This window comes from Chlamydotis macqueenii, chromosome 22 (assembly GCF_036417535.1).
Source record: "Chlamydotis macqueenii isolate bChlMac1 chromosome 22, bChlMac1.mat, whole genome shotgun sequence".
Lineage (NCBI taxonomy): Eukaryota > Metazoa > Chordata > Aves > Otidiformes > Otididae > Chlamydotis > Chlamydotis macqueenii.
In genome coordinates this window covers 4,216,382-4,231,306 of record NC_141577.1, presented here as the reverse complement: position 1 = coordinate 4,231,306, position 14,925 = coordinate 4,216,382, and the positions used below count along the sequence as shown (strand labels likewise).

Genomic DNA, 14,925 nt, shown 5'->3' with positions numbered 1-14,925 from the left:
AGATCTATTCTCCGTTTTCTTCCCCGACCACGTGAATGAAGGCAGAGCACAGAAACAATATGGTCCTGGTAGGAAACAAAAACCCAAGAGCATGAGGGGTTCTTTCTTTTAAGATACAGATGCAAACGAGGTGAGTAAACACCATGTGTCTCAGCCATGAGTCTGGAGGACAAGCTGGTTTTGTTGTTTGTTTGGTTTTTGTTTTTTTGTTTTTTTTTTTTAATAAAAGCTTCTAATTTTCCAGCAGAAATTTTGTAGACAAAAATCTCTCCAGAGTTTTCCATCTGGAAATGCCCCCGTCCTCGTGGGAGCTGCAGTTCAGCGCGTTGTGCTTTCCTCATCTGCTGCCAGCGCGACGTCCCGGTGAGGCGCGCGGCGCTGTGCCGCGCCGTGCTTTCCTCTCGCGGGGCAGAGGAGCTGCCGTGCCCTTGGACGTCTGTTCCCAGAGCGCTGCCGGTAGCTCAGGGTGGGAAAAGGCAAACTGGCTCTGTTGAAACACCACAACAGCTTTGCCAGCTCAGAATAATCTGTCCACATTGTATTTTTCAAAGTATGGAGTTGCAGACAGAAAACAGACGTTTTTCTGAGAATCCTTAGTTGTGACAAATATCCAAATTCACAGTTAAATGCAGAGAAGAAAAGCACTTTCCATGAAATATTTTTCACTGGTGTTATTTTCCCAGTCTCTTTGTTATTCTTCCAGTCTCTTTGGCTTCTCTGTGACAGCAGAGGCTGATGGTGTGCGCTGGTCAGGGATTTCATCCCAGCTTGGCCGGATTTGGGCCCCCTGGCCTGGCGGAGAGCCCTGCCGCGGGAGGGATGTCCCGCTTGAAGCGCTGAAGCTATCGCAGCCTCGCCGAGTTTCCGTGGCTCGGGACTTTTGTTTCACAGGGTGATGCCTGTGCTGGGTCAAACCAAAAATCTGAGCTGGGACCCTCGAGTACCCAGGGAGAGGGTGCCAAACCAGCATGGTTTGCTCAGTCTGTCCTTCACACCGCGTGACCTGGAGGCTTCCTGAGCTGGGCATTGCCCCTGTGGCCTTGAGCAGCTCCTTCTCCCTCCTCCTCAGGCTCGTTTTCAGACGAAGGCGCCTGAATCACCAGTTCGCAGCCTGTCAAGTGAAAGGCTCCCCCCGTGCGAGAAGGTGAGCTTGGCACCTCTGTCCCGGTGAGTCCTGCCGAAACGTGCCAGCAGCGCTCTGCGTTTTCAGGGTGCTTTATCTCTGCTGAGCGCAGCACAAACCTCCTCTGTCCTGGAATGTGCCCAGTTATCCCCGTTTACAGCCGGTCGGGAGATAGAGAGCTGATCTGCCAAAGGCTGGGCTCCGAGTCAGCAGGTAGAGCCCAAGCCAGCCCAAAATCCCCGCGCTCCACCTCTCCGTGTCTCCGAGGGGCCGCTCTGTCTCAGGCCCGGCAGAGCTGCGGGGAGGATTTCAAACGGGTTGTGGGCAATTTTTGCAATTCCCAGCCAGACCTTGGGCAAGAAATGGCTGGCTCCTGCCTTTATCTGCTAGCACAGGCTTCCTTCTCGCTGTGGTTTATCTGCTGCTTCTGAAGCACTTTGAATGTTTGCAGAACGATATACTTTAAAATGTATTTTAGGTTGTGATTGCTTTATTTCTATTCCAAATCTTTTGGAAAAAATGTTTTTGACATGTTTTTTTTACATTTGACAGTAAGTGAATGCACTTGAATCTTACGTTCTGATCTCAGCCACCTGCTAGCAATGAAATCAAGATCAGAAATGAGACTTCCAGTTTGTTGGTCGGTGTTTTTCCCCATTCCCCTCGTTTCGGGAGTGTTGACGTTTGGCTGCCCCTTGCCTGCTTCCGGCTGAAATCTCTCCTGAAGATGCAGAAGCTCAGAGTTTCCAAAGCGCTGACCTGGGGACTGGGACATGGTTGGGTTTTCAGGGCACAGTGAAAACCTCTTGCAAAGCATTTCTTGAGATCTATTAACCAAGAGAATTAGATTTTTTTTTTAAGAAATAGTTACTTAAATAAATATCTCCTTTGCAAACTTGCAGGCCCCCTGGCAAGGACTTGAAACTTCGGTACACAAATGGATATAAACTGGTGTGCAGCCCGACAGCGCATACCCGCAGCAGGAGTAAACCGCCTTCACCAGCCGGTAATTACCCACAAACACGCTCCCTTCCATTCCTCCCTAATTACTGGGGCTTTCTGGGAGCACTGGCTCAGGCAGCATGCCCTGGAGGCAAGAGGCTTTAAAATTGTCTTAAAAAAAAAACAAAAAACAAAAAAAACCCCCACTAAGATTTACAAATCCTTTAAAGCTTCAGTAAGGTGTGTTTTGTAGCTGGGCCAGGAGGGGTAAGCGCGAGCCTTGATCTGGAGATGAGGGAAGCAAGGGCAGGAAGAATTGCTGGGAAGGGAATCGAGCTGTCGGAGGAGACTGGGTTCCTTGCAGAGCCCAGGGAGAGAGCGGAGGGTGCTCCAGAGGCAACTGGGGGCCCCGCAGAAAGCGAGCGGCGGTTTAGGGGTGGGAGACGGTCAGCGTCGCCTGGTGACCTTGCGTACAGCTGGCACAGGCACCGAGAGCAGCTCCTTCGGGATGGAGCTTTCGCCTGAGGTTTCCATGAGGAAAACTCAGCTGCCCTTTGCCTTCTTCCAAAGCAGAGCTCTAGAGGTCCAGGAGTCCAAAGGTGTTTTGGCTAACCCCTGTCCTTACCAGTGCCGGACCAGCAGTCCCCAGTATTCTGCCCTCGTTCCTGGAGCGTGTGGGAATAGCAGCTCCCTCCCGCTGCTGTTCCCAGAGGCTCCAGAGCAATGAGGATCACTCACCAGTACAAACCAGTACAAACCACTACTGCTTCTGCGGCTGAAGCCACATCCATCTGCTGGTCATGCAGACACCCCGATGGAGCGAGGTGCTGCGCGTCTGCAGCTCCGGTTGTCCCAGGAGGTGTGGCAGGGCTGAGGACCACGTTGGGGGTTACCTTCCCTCCACGGCTCCCGAGGATGCGGCTGCAGAGGAATTCCCTTCTCCGCCCCACAAATGGTCCAGGCTTTCCTCTTCCAGTCCCGCAAGGCCAGGTGCCAGTGGGTTTTCCCACCGGAGGCAGTTAGTGGGGAGGTGCGGGGTGACCAGCCACGGTGGCAATCCAGCTCCCCGAACTTCAGACGGGAGCGGAGCACCTAGGGAAAAGGAAACACTTCGAAAACACCGCGTGTCTCATCTGCTCCTGGTGCTCCGTAGCTCCCCGCAGGGTCCCTGCGTGCTCTCTGCTGCTTCCCTTTGTCCTCGGGGGCTGGGCTGCCCAAAACCACCGGGCTGGTGAAGTACCAAAAGGCCGGACGTGGCAACGGGCGTCCCCGGCCAACCTCGCTATTTGCTCTAAGGTGATTTAACGTAAGCAATCGGCCTTGCCTTCCTGTTCAGCTTTCTCGCAGCACGCTGTTGAGCTAAAGCAACGGGACTTGCACAGTCAGCATCTTGATAACTAGGGCACGGTCAATCCCTAAATAATTACCGAGCCGTGGCGTGTTTCCCATGATTGGTGTTTCTGGAAACAGGGTGTTTGGGTTCAGCTCTTGGGTTCCTCTCTTGAGGAAGTTTTGCCTCTCCTTTCCCATCCTTTTTCCGATGAATATTGTAAGGAGCCTAGCCGCAGCGCTCATTAAAACCCCTGCACAGCAGCCAGCACCGAGAAACCCTCCTGCAGTCGCGTTTTCTTGAAGAACGAGCGCTGCTGAGCTCAAATTGGGAGAAATGGTGAGACCTTGGGTGAGGCTGGTGGGATGAAAGGGCTTGAGACGCTGAAGCTGCTTTGGCACTGCCTGGTATCGCCCATGTCTGGCAGGCAGCATCGTCCCCCCGGGCGCGGAGGAGCCCCTGGCAGCTCAGAGGTGGTGGCAGGTCATCTTCTGCCAGGCTGCTGTCGCTGGAGGGGAAGGTGCTGCTGCCAGCCTGAGCCGGCTGCTGCGCGGGCAGGAACATTGCAAACAGGCCAGGAAAAGCGCGGAGCAGATGGGGGATCGCGTGCTGCCCGGCCCTGCCACCGCCCGGCCGCGCTTGGCCCCTCCAACCCCTGCTCCGCGCGCAGGGGCCGCAGCGCTGGCCAGTCCTGCCAGCTCCGGAGCAAATGTGCTTCTGGCGCAGCGCTCGGTGTCTCCTGATGGGATATTTTTATATTAAATATTTGGCAGCATCTCCAGCCCGTCCCTCCCGCTGGACCGTGGCCTGACGCGTGCCCGCAGCCTGGTCTCCTCGTGTCCAGAGCTTTCTAGGGGGCAGAGAGCGGGGAAGAGAGGCGGCTCCCCCCGCTCTGCTTTGCTTACACCGTGTTGCTTTTATTGCAAGCGACGGCTTTTTGTGTTCAGCCAGAGCAAACCCAGAGCTCGCGGCCTCGGGCAGCCCAGGGGCCCGGGCAGCATCTTGGCTTTTGCCCCGTGTGAGGCAGCTCTGGGCCTCTCCGCGGGGTGTGACGGGGCCAACGGAGGTGACGAAGCTGCAGCGGGGTGACAGGGGCTGAACCAGCGTCTCTGGCCCAGGGGAGCGTGCGGCCGGGTTCCCCCGGGAGCGGTCGCGACCTGGATCTTTGGTCAGATGCAATTAAAAAACCAAGATGCAATTAATAAAAAGAAATCGTTCCTCTCAAATGACACAAGTGCAAACGCAGAGGCAGACGCCTCGGGGCGGCCGGAGCCGAGCGAGCGGGAGGTGATGGCGTGGTGTCGATCACCGCCCAGACCCCCACACCCTCGACGACGCAGAGCCGCGCTTGCAAAACACCCCTAAAAATAGCACCGGCTGCTTGCAGCCTGCGGGGCAGGGGACAAGGACAAGGAGCAGCTGACCCCGGGGGCGTTTGAAACTCGCTCTGTCCCCTCTCCCCGCAGCGGCCGGTGCGGTTGCGAGCGCGCCGTGGCCGTTGGCCGCGCCAGCTGTCGGCTGTGCCGCCGGCACCGCACGGCCGAGGCGCGGTGACGCGGTGGGAGCGCGGGACCGGGCTGGAGGAGACTGTTGCCAGGCAAAACCGGAGTTGTTTGTGCAGCGACTGCTGTTTGCTGGACTTTGCCGTGCGCCGGCGTCGAGCAGCACCAGATTGTTATCAGCGCTGCTGTCTGCGGCCGCTGCTGGTTGTGGGAATTTTTTTTTTTTCCCCCCTTCTTTTATCTTTTTTTTTTTTTTTTTAATTGGGTTTGGCGTTTCTCCTTCCAGCGGGCAGGAGCTGGCAGGGGGCTGCGGGGGACGGGAGGGGAAAGCCGCTCTGCAGCTCCTGGGGCTCTTCCGCGCTGGCTTCACCCCACGGCGCGGGGCAGGGCCCCGGGGTGCAGCGGGGGGGCGGGGGGCACGAGGCGCAGGCTCAGGGCACGAGGCAAGAGGGGGGCAGCTCTGCCATTTTGGACAAACGACGCCTGAACGCGCACAGGCCTTTCCCGTCGGATTGCTTTCTCCTTTGGCCCCCCGGAGACATTTCTGGCGGCTCCCTGTGTCGCAGGGGCGGGGAAGTGCCGCAGCGGGGCCCCTGCCCGTCCTCCCGGGGCACAGGGGATGCACCCAGGAGTGCGAGACCCCCCCCCCCGAGGGTCCCAGCCCGGGGCAACCCGGCGGCGAACTACAACCCCCAGCATCCCTCGCGCCGCCGCGCCCTATTGGCCTATCAGTGCCGGTTGGTCACGGCCCCCGCGCCGCCATTGGTCGGGACGGAGCGAGGGCGGGGCTGCCGCCCGCCACCGCGCTATGAAAGCGGAGCGCTGGGGGACGCGGGAACGTTCCAGCAGCCGGGGCGCGGGGGGGTCCGGGGACCCCCGCAGCCCTGTGGGGTGTCCCGGGGCTATGCCCGCAGCCTAACCCCCGCCCTGCCATGCTGGTGGCCGGCTCGCCGTGCCGCCCCGCGGGGCTGGAGGAGGTAAGGGCTCGTCTGGGTGCTCGCCTGCCCGAGGGGCTCCCGGTTTGCATGGTGTGTCGTCCCCCCCCTCGCCCGGGATGGATCCGGCTGCTGGCACCGCGGGGTCCTAAAGTAACCCCCTCGTTCCTGTGCAGCGAGCCTAAAAATGAGTGGGGTGCTGGGGCCCGCCCCGGGATGGGGTGGCCGTGGGGGATGGAGTGGCCCTGTCTGGGCAGGGGGGCGTTGGGGTGGCTGGATGGGGAGATCTCGGAGTCTCTCGACCCCCCCGGAGCAGGGGTCCTGCCTGCAGGAGTGGGTGGGAGGTGAAGGGAAACTGAGGCAGGGGCTGAGGGTGGGCTGCGGTAGGTGGGTGCGGGGTGGGGGGAGGCCGGGGGCTCCGAGGTCTCCGTCCAGTCGTTCCTGGGCCGGGCATGGGATGTCCCCGCTGTCCCCGTTAACCCAGAGGTCTGGGAAACCTCTGGCAGCGCCCGGCGCTGGAGTGGCTGTGGGAAGCGGGACTCCCGAGGTGTCTGTGGGGCTTTGCAGGGTCTCCCTGTCCCTGCCGGGTCCACAGCTTCCGTGCGCCAACCTCCCGAGTTTCCTGAAAAGCTGGGAATCACCTCTATTTATAGGACTGATTTTCCCCTCTGAAAAAAAAAAAAACCAACCAAAAACCACCCCCAAATCTTTGCAGTTTTCCCCCTCTTGCTCCTGCGTTCCCCTTCCCTCAGGTTTCCCCGGGGACGGCGGGGTCGCTCTGCGGCTCGGGGCTTTGCTTGCGGGGAGCTGCTGGCTCCCCAAAACAGCCGTGCCGCCACGGGGACGGTCGCTCCGTTCTTCTCCGCGAAACCCCTTCGGGTTTGCAGCACGAGGCTGGGTGGGATTTGGGGATCCCGTTGCCCTCGTCTTGGAGCGCGCTGGCAGCCGGCTTCGCTTTCCGAGAGCGGATCCGGCTGGGGGCTCGTGCCAAGGGGTTTGCAGTCACGCGTCGCCTCCGTGCGTCAACGGGGCCGAGCCCCGACGCCGTTCTCGCCCCCTGGTACGGCCCGGGGACGGCCTCCTGCCTGGATTTTGGCAGGAGCGCGGCTGCGAGGGGCAAACCCGCTCTGCCAAGGGGTTGCGACGGTGTTGGTTTAACCTCGCCTTATCGGGACGGATTTTCCAACACCTGACTAAGCGCTTGGCACCAGCGCCGGGCTCGGCGTTCCCAGCGGATTAACTCCTTTCCTCCGTGGCTCCATCGAGACCCCGCGCCGGCTGGAGCCTGGGAGCAGCTGGCACGGCTGGCGTGGGTGGGAGCATCGCCTCCGTGCCTCAGTTTCCCCACCGGCGGAAGCAGGGGCCCAGGCCCCAGCCGGAGGTGGCACGGCGAGGGTCAGCTGCGGTGTCCCTGAGGATTGCTTAATGCAGGGAAACGTAACGAACCTCTCGGGAGGGACGATTGAAACGCGCTTTCGAAGGTCACCCTGAGCTGCGGGGTGAGCTCCCGGGCTCCTCGCTGCCTTTCGGGATGGAACCCGTGCCCTCTGCGTCCCACGGATTTGTCGCTCCGTTGCCGTCCCTTCCCAGGGAGCTGCTCGGAGCACTGAAGGAGCTTTTTCCTCCCCAAACCGTGAGCGGGTGCGGAGCCAGCTCAGCAGCCAGAGCAGCGATGGTGGGAGCCCGCTCCTGCTGTCGCCCCGGTCCCGCTTCCCTGGTGACTCCGGGCGGGAGCATCCCGTGCTTGCGGAGCCATCGGACGCGGGCACCGCTCGCTTGGCTGGGGTGGCGGCACGCCGCGACCCGCCGCCCGACACGTGGGGAGCGTGCGGCCGCCCTGACAGCTGCTGCGGTCACCTGCCATCCCAAACCTTTTCCCGCCGTGGAAGAGAGCCCTGGGACGAGGGGCTCCCTGCCCGATTGTTCCACAGCTGCAGAGCGGGACGTGCCACCCTGCCGTCACGCGTGTGCCCGGGCGCCCCGTGAACCCTGGGCTGGGCGTGATGCTGAGAGGGGTGGGGAGGGGAGAGCAGGTTTGGGGGCGCGGAGCTGCCCGCTGAGCTCCCCTCTCATGCAGGGGCTGGAAGGCGCCGCTTTCCGAAACCAACGGGACGCCTCTCGGGTTTGGAAGGTGCCGGTGTTCTCCGTGTCGACGCCGTGGGTGGGGGGGCGGCGATGTGGGGAGGGGGAGAAAACAGGGACAGATTCCCAGCCTCCCAGTGCCACCCTGGCTCTTGCTGGCAGAGGGACCCGGGGGGGGGGTTTCCACAGGGAATGACGCTTCCCCACCCGGCGCGGGGCCCTGAGCACCCTCCGCTGCGGTGGGTGCCGCTGCCGGCGCCGGTATCCGGAGCGTGGGCTGGGGGACGCGACGCCGCGGGCGTTCGTCTGCTGAACGCCTGGTTTCCCGCAAGCGCCGTGTCCCCGCTGTATTTGGGGGGTGGTGGGACACGACCACAAACCACCCCCCTCTCCTCCTTCCCAGGGCCGGGGACGCTTGAACCCTTTTCCACCCTCTTTTCTCCCAGCCCCAAACCAGGCTCTGGGTTCGCCGTAGGTGTTTTGGAGGAATTGTTTTGATTTCTCGGAGCCGGGCACCGCGTCCGCCCCGTCTGCGGTTGGCACCCGTGGGTGCTGCGGAGAAATTTCCCCCACGAGTTTGCAAGCTGGTGGGACGCCGCGGTGCCAGAGCGGGACGGGGGCGGATTCGGGCTCTGCCGCATCCCCGCGTTTCAGTTTTGGGGCTGACTGGGAGGAGGGGTCCCCATGGGCGCTGGGCTGGGGGGACCCCGCTCCCGTCGTGCGCTGGGCGGGGGTCGTGCTTGCGGCATCCCCATTGCTGCTCCTGGGCACATCCTGGGGGGGGGGGGGGCACAGCCTGGCCCCCACCCAGAGAAAAATTATCCGGGGAAAAATGATGGGTGCGGAGGGCTGACCTGTACCGGGTGGCATTTTGTGCCTGGGGGGGGGTTGCGGGAACCCCGGGGTTGCTGGGGATTGCCGCCGTATTTATACCGGTTGACTGCAAACCGCAGCGCCCGGCTGCAGCCGGGGTTGTGTCCGGAGGGGTGCCGTCCCGTGGGACCCCCAGCCGTCCCGTGGGACCCCCCCAGGCTCCACTTTCCCGCCGTGTTTGCCCACTGAGATCTGGTGTCCCCGCTGTCCCGGCGTGTCGCACCTTTCCCGGGACGCGGAGCAACACCCCTGCCCGATTTCATCAGGCGCTTGCCCGGCCTGACGCAAGCTCGCGTGGGCGATGGCCGCCTGTCCCCGTGGCCCGCGTGGGGTGGCTGCCCTGAGTCACCCCATCCGGTATCACCGCGCTCGTCCCCGGGATGCTCGGTGGCTCCCGGCTGGCACTGGGCTGATGCTGCTGCTCTTTCCTTCCCAGGACAGAGGGGTCAAGGGCCCCCAGCAGCTGGGGAGGGGTCCCAGCGCCTTCATCCCCCTGGGAGAGGTAAGAGCCCTGGGGATGGTTTTGGGTGGGTGCGTCCCTCCCTCTTGGGGGGCTCCTCTGCCCCTCCCTGCCCTGGGTGAGGGGAACGGGTTAAGGAGGGATTCCCACCCCCCCACCCCACCCCGATCGTTAGTGCCCAGCTGGGGGATGGTGGGTGGCATTGGGAAGGGTCACCCAGCCCGGGGGTACCCCGGCGGCAGTGGGGGGCGGGTGTCCCGTTTTGGAGGATGGGGGGGGGCAGTTGTGTTGCTTCACCCTGGTGTTTTCCTCCCCCAAGTCCCCGCCCTGCCCGTGCCTCAGTTTCCCCGCGCAGCCGAACGCGCCTGCCATTCCTCCGGCTTGCGAAGGCAGCCCCTGCCCTGCCCCCCCCCACCCCAAAAAAACTCTGTACCCTGAAATTTCCCCCGGGCTCCCCGTGCCGGAGCACCCTCAGCCCTATCTCGGCGCCCGGCGTCGGCGTCCCAGATGGTTCCTCCTTCGGCAGAGATAGCGCCCTGGTTTCGTCACCGCGCGGGGGGTGGAGGGGCTGGGCTTGGGGGGGGCCCTGAGCCCCATCTCCTCCCCAGCGCCCAAATAAACAACCCAGCCCGCGGGCTGAGCCGGTTGGGGCTGCGGAGTCTGGCATGGAGACCCCCCGTCACCCCACGCCCCCCGGGGCCGGGAATGGGGAGACGGGCGCTGGGGGCGGCCGGCGGTGCCCGTACCGAGCGGGGAGGAGGCTGGGCGCGTTGGACGGGGTGAGCACGCGACGCGGTGGGATGGGTGCTCCCGGGTGCCTGGGTCCTGCCGGCACCGATGGGTCTCCCCCCAGTTCGAGGGAGCTGTTGGGAAGAGTGGGGGGGCGGCAGCACGCAGCCCTTCACCGCCCTCCTCTTCCTCCCCGTCCCGGCAGATCCTGCAGGAAGGTGCGGAGAGCAGCCAGCGCCGGCTCCTCATCGAGGCCTTCGTCTCGGCGGGCAGGGTGGACAACATCGCCATGGTCATGGGGCTGCACCCCCAGTACCTCAGCAGCTTCTGGAAGACCCAGTGCCTCCTGCTGCGCATGGACGGGCCCCTGCCCTACCACAAACGCCACTACATCGCCATCATGGTGAGGATGGGGGGGGGTCCCTCAAGGCTATGGGTGGTCCCAGCACCTCGGCTGGGTTTTTGCCAGGGAGCAGGGACGGTGTTTGGGACCCCAGAGGTCACGTCCCCCTTGGGTCTGTGGTCCCAAAAGCTTGGAAGCCCCGTCAGGGTTGGTCCTGTGGTGCCCACCCAGGGTCCCTGAGGACCAGCATCGATGGTGGGGGTGGGGGGGAGGCAGAGACCCCTATCTGGACTCTCATCCCCAGGGAAAGCCCTCCAAGGGCGATGCAGGGGGGAGGGCAGCTCCCTGGCTTGGCTTCTCCAAGGGCTCGTAGCAGGGTTGGGGGGCCGGTGGCGGGGGCTTATTGCCCGGCTCTCCCCGCAGGCAGCGGCCCGGCACCAGTGCTCCTACCTGGTGGGCTTGCACATGGAGGAGTTCCTGCAGGTGGGGGGCAACCCCGCGTGGCTGCAGGGGCTGCACTGTGCCCCCCAAAAACTCCGTAACCTCAACGAGATCAACAAACTGCTGGCGCACCGGCCCTGGCTCATCACCAAGGAGCACATCGAGGTGAGAGCCGATCCCCCTCCACCCAAAACACACTTTGGGGTGTGGTGGGGGCTCAGGGGTGAGGCGGGGGGGTCTCTCCAACCCTGCGTGCCTTACAGGCTCTGCTGAAGACAGGGGAGGACAGCTGGTCGCTGGCGGAGCTGGTGCAGGCGCTGGTGCTCCTCACCCACTACCACTCGCTCGCCTCCTTCGTCTTCGGCTGCGGCATCAACCCCGAGGAGGAGCAGGACGGGGAGAGGCAGGGCTGCCGGCCCCCTTCGCCCCACAGCGACGGCAGCCCTGCCTCTGACGACGGCGTGGGGGGCTCCGGGGTAAGGTGGGGGCTTCGCCTCGCAGAGGCGTGGAGCGGGAAGCGACAGCAGAGCCGAGAGCGGCTCCGTGCCGCGGCGTTGGCTCCGTGCCGCGGCGTTGACGCCGCGCTCTGCTCGGCCAGGGCAAGGACGCCGTGCGGGAGGTGGAGGCGCTGATGGAGAGGATGAAGCTGCTGCGGGAAAGCCAGCTGGAGGAGGAGGCCGTCACGCAGGAGGAGATGGCCACACGCTTTGAGCTGGAGAAGACGGAGAGTTTGCTGGTCGCTCCCTCCGGTGAGGAGGGGTAGGGGCGCGGCGGGGTGGGGACAGGGTCCCCGCGGGCCGGGAGGTCGCAGGGGAAGGGGGGAAGGAGCCGGCATCTGCCGAGGGAGGAGCAGGATGGGGCCCCCGGCCGCGGCGCTGGCTGTGCCTGGGGTGGCCGGCGGCTCACGGCCGTGGCGGTGCCGCCCCGCAGATCTGGCGGATCACTCCCTGCAGTCCAGCGTCCTCTGCTTCGTGGAGGACCCCGAGTTCGGCTACAAGGACTTCACGCGGAGGGGCGAGCAGGCGCCCCCCACTTTCCGTGCGCAGGTGGGTGCCTGTGGCCCCGTGCCAGCCGCGGGTGGTGCTGGGTGGGACCTGGCTGGACCTAATGTGGGGGGCAACATGGAGCGGGGAGACCCCAGCTTCTGACCCTGGCTCTGAAGGGAGCCCACGTTTCCCCGTCAAGCCCCTACTCCGTCCCTTCTCCGGTAGGATTACACCTGGGAGGACCACGGCTACTCGCTGATCAACCGCCTCTACCCCGACGTGGGGCAGCTGCTGGATGAGAAGTTCCAGGTGGTCTACAACCTGACCTACAACACCATCGCCATGCACTGCGGCGTGGACACCTCCATGCTGCGCAGGGCCATCTGGAACTACGTCCACTGCGTCTTCGGCATCCGGTAGGTCCCCGAGCCGCGGCCGCGGCCCCTTCTCCGCCTTGGGTAGAGCCTGCGACTCCGCCTCGGGGAGCCGAAGGCAAAGCGATGCTGTTGGGAGGGCTCCTTTTGGGTCTGGAAAGACCCCAGGGTGTGCGAATGGGCGGGGGTTGTACCTGGAACCACGCGCCCTCCTCTCTCCCCGCCAGCTATGACGATTACGACTACGGGGAGGTGAACCAGCTCCTGGAGCGCAGCTTGAAGATCTACATCAAGACGGTGGCCTGCTACCCAGAGAAGACTACCAAGCAGATATACACGCGGTTCTGGAGACACTTCAAGCACTCGGAGAAGGTTCTCTGCCCCGTCCCTTCCCCTCCTGGCGGGGCGTGGGGGGGAAGCCGAGCCCCCCGCGCCCCTGACCCCGCTCTCCCCGCCCAGGTGCACATCAACCTGCTCTTGCTGGAGGCTCGGATGCAGGCGGCTCTGCTCTACGCCCTGAGAGCCGTCACCCGCTACATGACCTGACCGCGCGCCGCTCCCTCCTCATCCTCATCCTCCTGCCCCAGGTTTGGGGGAAAGGCCGGGAGGGAGCCGGTACCGTGAAGACCTTTTGCTGGAATGTCGTCTCCCCGCTTACGGGGCCTGGAGCTGTGGAAGGAAAGGGTGGAGGGGTCTTCCCTTGGGGACACCCACGAAGCCGTCAGCGCCGGGAAGACCCCTGGGCCTGGCGGAGCTGGGGGTGCGCGGCGGCTCTGTGCCTTTCTTGGGGTGAGCGCGGGCAAAGCCGAAGCGGGGTGCGGCCTTCGCTGGTGTCGCAGCTCCGGGCCCTGTCCCGGCACCAAGGTGGCCGCCGCGGAGGGCCCCCCTCGTGCCAGAGGGTAGCGTGGGCTCCACCCCTGCTTCTGGGGGTCTCGGCGTGCCGGAAGGCGCAGGTGGTGGTGGGGACGCTGCCCTGGCACCCCATCCCGTCGGGCAGCTCCCCGTGCCGCTCGTCTCCGAGCTGAGTCCCCCCGCGTCGGGATCCCCGGCCCGGGTCTTTCGGCTGGTGACACGGGGACGTCCCCTCCATGGCTGGGGGTGCACACAGCCCCTCGCTGCCCCTCCCCGTAGACCCTGGCCCTCGGATAGGGGCTGGCGGGGCGGCAGGAGGGGTCAAACTCTGCCCCATCCTGCAATTTGGGATGTGAAACACCTCTTACCCTGCGTCCCGGGGCCGGAGCAGGGTTGAGGGTTGGAGTGCCTGTGATGTATTTTCTTTCTTTTTTTTTTATTTTTTTTTTATTTTTCCTTTTTCCCTTTTTTTTTTAATAATTTTTCAGCCCCTGGCCCTTCTCCACCGCCTTAACCGGGGCGGCTGGGGTGGGAGCCGCCTGCCTGCTGCGAGGGAGCCGGGGTGGGATGCGGGGTTGACCGGAGCTTTACCCGCCGCGTCCCAGAGCATTTCCCAGCGGTGCGGGTCGCCGGGGAGGTGCGTTTTGGGAGAGCCCCCCGCTCCCGTGGCTGCGGCTCCAGCAGCGTCGCCTGCTGCCGGGCCGCGCCTGGTTTGTCTCTGCCGAACCGCAGCTCCAGTTAAGTTATTTCTGTATTTTTTGGGGTGTGTTTACTCCTGACCGGCATGGAAATGCTGCTGTGACTTTGCTACAGATCTTGTTTGAGAAAATAAAATTGTTTCTTTTTTTTTTTTTCTCCTTTCTTCTTTTTTTCTTTGCCACTGGTGCTGTGTGGGCTGGGGGGCTCCCGGGGAGCAGCCCTGGGTTGCCCAAGGGGGCAAATGGGGGGAGGTAAGGGGGGGGGCTTGGCTCCAGCGCCCCCTCCCCTGCGTATAGCACCCTTCTGGAAAGTCAGGATTTGGGGCGCTGACACGTCCCAGTGCGTGTGTCCCATGGGATGATCCGATCCCGCTGCTGGGATGGAGCGAAGCGGCACCGGGGCCACCCCAGCCTTGTGAGGTGGAGCCCAGCCCTTATCGGGGTGGGGGCAGGAGCCCCTGGCAGCTGCTGATAAAAGCTCCGACGAGGGCCCTGCCCGTCCCCGTCCCTGTGCCGCGTGCCCCGGGAGCCCGATCCCGGCCCTGGGGTGTCCGCCCCCTCCAGATGGGTGCTCCCCATCCGAATGGTGGGGCGGGGGCGGCGAGGCCGGCTGGGGCTGGGGATTTCTAGGGCAAACCTCCGCTTGCGCTGTGCAGCGGGGAGGGAAAGCGCTCCCGGGGCGGCTCAAGGGCGCTGGGGAAACTGAGGCAGGGGGGGTCGGGTCTCCCTTGGCTTTGCCGGTGGTGTCCAAGTCCCCGGGCTGGAGTCCCCATCCCGGTGTTCAGCCGGGTTGCCTTGGCCGGCAGCTGCAGGCAGATGTTGCGCAGAGGAGCGATGCAAACCACCCGTAAGGGTTGGCTTAGCGCTTACGAGACACCGGAGAATCCCCTGGGGTGCGGGGAGGGGGCTGCGAAACAGAACGGGAGCGGAGGCCGTCAGCTTCCGTGAATCTAGCAAGGGTTTCGAGAGGGTGCTTTTGGTTTTGTTTTTTTCATGCTGGTGGCTTTTCACCATTTGTATGGAAGAGCCCGGCTGCGGGGAGCTGGCGCGGCTGGAAATCCCGGTGGGATGGCACCGGCGGTTCAGCTGCAAAAAAAGGGCAAAATCGGGTTTGTGTGTCGGTTTTTCAAAAGAAGAGAGAAAAATGTCATCTTCCAGGGAACGGAAACAGCTCAGAAAACCAGAGAATCATCAGAAAAGGGCCGAGTGGGCAGGGAGGTTGTGTCCGAGGAGGGATTTTTCCTCTTTGAGGCAT

General features: G+C 63.4%; 1 protein-coding gene across 5 annotated transcripts; it reads left to right on the top strand.

Annotated features, from left to right (window-relative positions):
* Positions 1-2,045: 2,045 nt before the first annotated feature.
* Positions 2,046-13,826, top strand: SESN2 (sestrin 2). 5 transcript variants are annotated; one of them, XM_086765268.1, is made up of 9 exons: positions 2,046-2,129; positions 9,224-9,289; positions 10,182-10,379; positions 10,743-10,925; positions 11,024-11,236; positions 11,359-11,509; positions 11,691-11,806; positions 11,972-12,162; positions 12,348-13,826. In XM_086765268.1, exons 1-9 carry the CDS (start codon positions 2,061-2,063, stop codon positions 12,664-12,666), a joined length of 1,506 nt encoding a protein of 501 aa, XP_086621394.1. In that variant the 5' UTR covers positions 2,046-2,060; the 3' UTR covers positions 12,667-13,826. The 5 variants fall into 5 exon arrangements, with proteins under 5 accessions (XP_086621394.1, XP_086621397.1, XP_086621395.1 ...); XM_086765271.1 differs by lacking the exon at positions 2,046-2,129 and adding an exon at positions 5,747-5,874; XM_086765269.1 differs by lacking the exon at positions 2,046-2,129 and having other exon boundaries at positions 9,074-9,289; positions 12,348-12,492; positions 12,580-13,826.
* Positions 13,827-14,925: the final 1,099 nt, after the last annotated feature.